At 35.0% G+C, this 2,655-nt stretch overlaps 1 protein-coding gene across 1 annotated transcript; it reads left to right on the top strand.

Moving 5' to 3' along the window:
- The first annotated feature begins 888 nt into the window (after positions 1 to 888).
- LOC125493646 (cold shock protein 1-like) lies at positions 889 to 1,362 on the top strand. The gene has a single exon (XM_048637123.1). The coding sequence runs from the start codon at positions 889 to 891 to the stop codon at positions 1,360 to 1,362; it is 474 nt and encodes a 157-aa protein (XP_048493080.1).
- Positions 1,363 to 2,655: the final 1,293 nt, after the last annotated feature.

Genomic DNA, 2,655 nt, shown 5'->3' with positions numbered 1-2,655 from the left:
TGCTTTCCAACCCAACATCAACAATATTTGACATTACATAGTGCATATTTGGTATGCTTATAATGTGAATAGTTGAAGTCAAAGTGTGGCAGCTAGAAAAAAAAACAAAGAAAGTATTACGAAATTTATATATATATATTACAAGACCTTTATATTAAGAGGAATGGTGACACATGACACTATTTTGAAGCTTATAGTACATATGTTTTAATGTTTATGATCTCATTTAGAAATATTAACAATATGTAGCTACTATAGGAGTCGAACACATGACATTTAAAACGAAATGTGAGAGTTTAACCAACAATACACTACAATTTCAATGTTTGATGTTTGAAAATTATATGTAAGTGTAAAGACAAATACAAGGCTATTAATCTATAACACTTTTATTAAGGTAATAAAATTCTCTTAACCCAATTCCACTGATGAAGTTGTTGTTTTATTTTTTTAGAAATTTTTTTTAAACAAATTATCATACTACTATAACGTTTATTTTTCAATTTTGCACTAGATAAAAAATTATGAAAAAATTGTAAAATCAACTATTTAATAGCATAGCATAAAGGAGGAGTTTGTGGCTGGATTTGGAAATGGAGGATTTTAGAAGATTTGTTAGAAGAAGTGATCTAGAGGATATCAAATCAAGTGGCTATTATTATACTATACATGGAATAACAAGCAACAAGAGATGGACATATGTAGTATTCGAGTGCGTTTTTTGTGCAACACGCCACACGGAACCCAAACCGTGCAGCCACATTACTGCTACAGACGTTAAGTACTACGGTGACATTTTATCAATGGGACACTTTGTCACACATCAAAAACCTCCCAACTCGCTTCCTTCTTAAGGAACCTTTGCAAAAGCTTCAAATACCTTCATCAATGGCGGACGATAAACATTCAAGCAAGACAACAGAAACCCATAAACTCACAGGAAAAATAAAGTGGCTTGATTTACAGGGCACCGGTTACATACTCCCTGACAACCCTTTTTTCCCAGAAGTATATATTAGCCCATTTTCTCTCTCCTCGGATACCACCATTAACATCCAAGAAGGAGATTGCGTCGAATTTAACATCAAATTATGGGGGTCAAATTCCTCACCTTCTTTCGAAGCCATTGATGTCGTTCCATTTGGGTCTAAGTGTAGTAACTGCAAAAGATTTGGTCATAATTCTTGGAAATGCCTAGAAAATTCGAGTAATAAATTGAAGTGTTATAGTTGTGGAATAACTGGGCATTTTGTTAAAGATTATGATCAGCAATTTCGTGGTTGGTTTTCTAATAGTAACAGAGGGAGTTTTTATGTTGGTAACTGCAAAAGATTTGGTGGTGGACTGGTGCTTATGGCGTAAGAAGTAACCATAGTTTTAGTAAAAGTAACCCCTTATAATTACAAATGTAACCCATACTTTTCGTAAAAATAACCCCTTATTATTACAAAAAGTAATCCCCGGTTTCAGTAAAGTAACTGCTTAGCATTCGAAAAAGTAACCCTTAGTTTCACTAAAAATAACACCTAAAAATTAGAAGAAGAAAAACGTAGATTCAACAAAAGTAACCCGTGTTATGAAAAGTAACCCCTCTGAAAACAAATTCAAAAGTAACTCCTGTTACGAAAAGTAACCCCTCCAAAAATGAATTTTACGCTTGGGCTTTTTTTAGGGGACGCGGGCTTCATGATAAAGCCTAGTTTGGGCCTTTTATTAGCTGGCCACACCATTTATTCAAGGTGTGACCTGCCTTATACAAAAGTTTGTGATAGTATTCTGCAAGTTGGGTAAGGTGTTGGGTAAAAAAATATTCCATGTGCAGTGGATGGATGAGTATCCTACTATAGAGACTTATGTCCAATGCTGGTGAGTGTGTCTCTCGAGATTTGCAAGTGGGGAGTTCTATAGTGGTAAGTTGGGTATGTGGCTTGGCCACAAGTATGGATGTCTAAGCTACCTGAAGGTTTGGGTTTGAGAAATATTCATATTTGGAATGTAGCTGTCAATGTCATGGGAAGATATGCTTGGGCTGTTGCTAATAAGAAAGATAATTCGTGGATTAAATGTGTGTGAGATTTATGTGAAAGAAGTTAGATGGTGGGAGTATATATGAGCCTCCTAAAACTAGTAGTTGGTATAGGAGGAAAGTATCTGAGGTTAAGAACCAACTCGAAAATGTGATGAGTGAAAAGCGGGTGCTACAAATGGAGTCCTATTCAGTTTGAAATGTTTACTAGGTCCTAGCTTAATGGTCCTAGCTTAACATGTGCATAGATCCTTCCCGTCTTGCCAACATGATTGATTACGTGACCAACTTTTGGCGAGTGTGGAATAGAATTATATTATTGTTCCAAACATAGGTTCTTTATGTGGTTACCTTTGAAGAACAGATTGCAGACAACATATATATAGGTTATTCAGAATTGGTGTTAGCACTAATCCACTATGTCTGATGTAACATGTGTGGTTTGGAAAATGAAACTCAAGATCACCTACCTTTTCTTCTCCTGTAGATACACTAATGATAAAGTTTGGCAATCTATTATTAGTTATTTTTCTTGGCTAGGCTCTACGGTTTTGGTGTGAAATGAAAATCTTACTTATTGAGCAAAATAAATAAAAATAATGAGAAAGATCTTCTGGACCGAAGCCTTG

This window comes from Beta vulgaris, chromosome 9, assembly GCF_026745355.1.
Source record: "Beta vulgaris subsp. vulgaris cultivar EL10 chromosome 9, EL10.2, whole genome shotgun sequence".
NCBI classification, from domain to species: Eukaryota; Viridiplantae; Streptophyta; class Magnoliopsida; order Caryophyllales; family Amaranthaceae; genus Beta; species Beta vulgaris.
Note: the sequence above shows the minus strand (reverse complement) of the source record. Positions and strands in the feature narration are given on the sequence as shown.